At 48.8% G+C, this 1913-nt stretch overlaps 1 protein-coding gene across 1 annotated transcript; it reads left to right on the top strand.

Moving 5' to 3' along the window:
• Window positions 1-257: 257 nt before the first annotated feature.
• Window positions 258-1508, top strand: LOC149393504 (uncharacterized). Its single transcript, XM_089618054.1, has one exon. The coding sequence runs from the start codon at window positions 258-260 to the stop codon at window positions 1506-1508; it is 1251 nt and encodes a 416-aa protein (XP_089474180.1).
• The last annotated feature ends 405 nt before the right edge of the window (window positions 1509-1913 follow it).

Genomic DNA, 1913 nt, shown 5'->3' with positions numbered 1-1913 from the left:
GGATGTCTTGACGAGATTGAATGCGACACCCCAGCCAAATCCTGAACCTCTAGCTTAGGACGAATGACGCGAGAAGCTACCACAAGTGCATGTGGATCCTCTGGAAAAATTGAACTTGAGTTACCAGACATTGTCCCTCTGATTGGTGAGCCGGTGTACGAGAGGTTTCGAAAACAGAAGCCTCCGACCTTTGATGGCAACGTCGATCCGGCTGCAGCTGAGAAGTGGCTTAAGAAGATCCAACAGATCTGTAGCTAATGCAGTTGACGGAAACAGAGAAAGTGGCGTGTGCCGTGTATCAACTGGAGGATGAGGCCAGGATTTGGTGGGAGATAGTGGCGTCATACGAGGATGTTCAAACAATGACGTGGGTACACTTCCTTAGTCTGTTTCAGGCAAAGTACTTAAGCGAAGCCAATTTATCGAACAAGGTACGTGAGTTCATGACCTTGAGCCAAGGTTCGATGTCTGTCGCGGAGTACACTGCGAAGTTTGATTCATTGGTAAGGTTCGCTCCTTCTCTGGTACCCACAGATCAGGCTCGTATGATGAAGTATATGCACGAGCTTAACGTGAATGTTGTGAATCACGTGGATAGTGGAGATGTTGGGCCCCGCACTTATGCAAACACCGTGCAAAGTGCTTTGCGCGTCGCGGGTTGGAATGGCAATGAGCATGCCCCTGCCCCGAAATCAGCTGCCACAGCACCTTCAGAGTCCGCTGATGCGAGTCAAGGTAGTTCGCGGAAAAGAGCGAAATTTCAGCCAAGGTGGCAGGATCGGCAGCAGCAGGGAAGTGGAACGAGGTCCCAGCAAAGCTCCAATAATCGGTTCCAAGCGAGTTCGGGGAACCGTTCACGTTCGGTGAACCAGGAAAGGAACCGTGGGAACAACAAACGTTCAGAGTCTTCTTCGAGGAAGACCCAATCTGCTGGTGGATCACAACCGTCCCAATGCGGTAGATGCGGGGTAACACACGTAGGTGAATGTTTTGCCCGTAATCTGGTGTGCTACCGTTGCGGAAAAGAGGGTCACCTGTCGCGGGTATGCAAAACTCCGGAAGAAAGGATCCCCGCCTCAAAAGAGCAACCGAAGGCTAATGCGAGGGTGTTCTCTATACGTGAAGATGAAGTCCGAGCAGGATCGTCGAATACGGTCGCAGGTCAGATTTTCGTAGACTCCTCTGCATATGCATTGATAGATTCAGGAGCTACGCATTCAATTTTTTTTGCATCTAGGAAGTCTGATCAGCTAGGTGGAAATACGAAGAATTTTTCGTATCCGTTCTTGACAGCTACGCCATCCGGAGATAGATACCAGTCGATGTACTGGTATGAGAATGTGCCGATTCAGGTCCAGGATCGGATACTGAAGGCGACCTTGATCGAATTGGAAATGATAGATTATGATGTGATTCTTGGGATGGATTGGATGAGTAACTTCCATGCACTCATTGATTGCCGGAAAAAGTCGGTTTTGTTCAAAAACCCCGGACTTGAATCGTTCTAGTTCCAAGGTTCTTCTCGAAAATCAAGTTTCCCGGTTATATCGGCGCTAAAGGCTGTAAAGATGATGCATCAAGGATGCATGGGATATCTTGCGAGTGTGGTAGACGTCACGAAGACGGTTAAGTCACAGCTACAAGATATTCCAATCGTTAGGGATTTTCTTGACGTTTTTCCCGAAGATCTTCCCGGCCTGCCTCCTGATCGCGAGGTAGATTTCAATATTGAACTCATCCCAGGTACAACGCCAATATCTAAAACCCCATACCGTATGGCTCCAGCAGAGTTGAAAGAACTAAAAATATAGCTTCAGGATTTGCTTGATAAAGGGTTCATTCGACCGAGCCATTCACCATGGGGAGCGCCAGTCTTGTTCGTCAGGAAGGCAGATGGCTCCCTACGCCTCTGT

The sequence above is a fragment of the Urtica dioica genome, chromosome 6, assembly GCF_054948205.1.
Source record: "Urtica dioica subsp. dioica isolate 48M chromosome 6, U.dioica_male_clone48M_v1_H2, whole genome shotgun sequence".
NCBI classification, from domain to species: Eukaryota; Viridiplantae; Streptophyta; class Magnoliopsida; order Rosales; family Urticaceae; genus Urtica; species Urtica dioica.
The sequence above is the reverse complement of the archived record's forward strand: the minus strand, read 5'-3'. Positions and strand labels throughout refer to the sequence as shown.

What these genes read in the sequence shown, in the direction of transcription:
- LOC149393504 (XM_089618054.1), top strand. Translation starts at nt 258, where the DNA reads ATGCAGTTGACGGAAACAGAGAAAGTGGCGTGTGCCGTGTATCAACTG.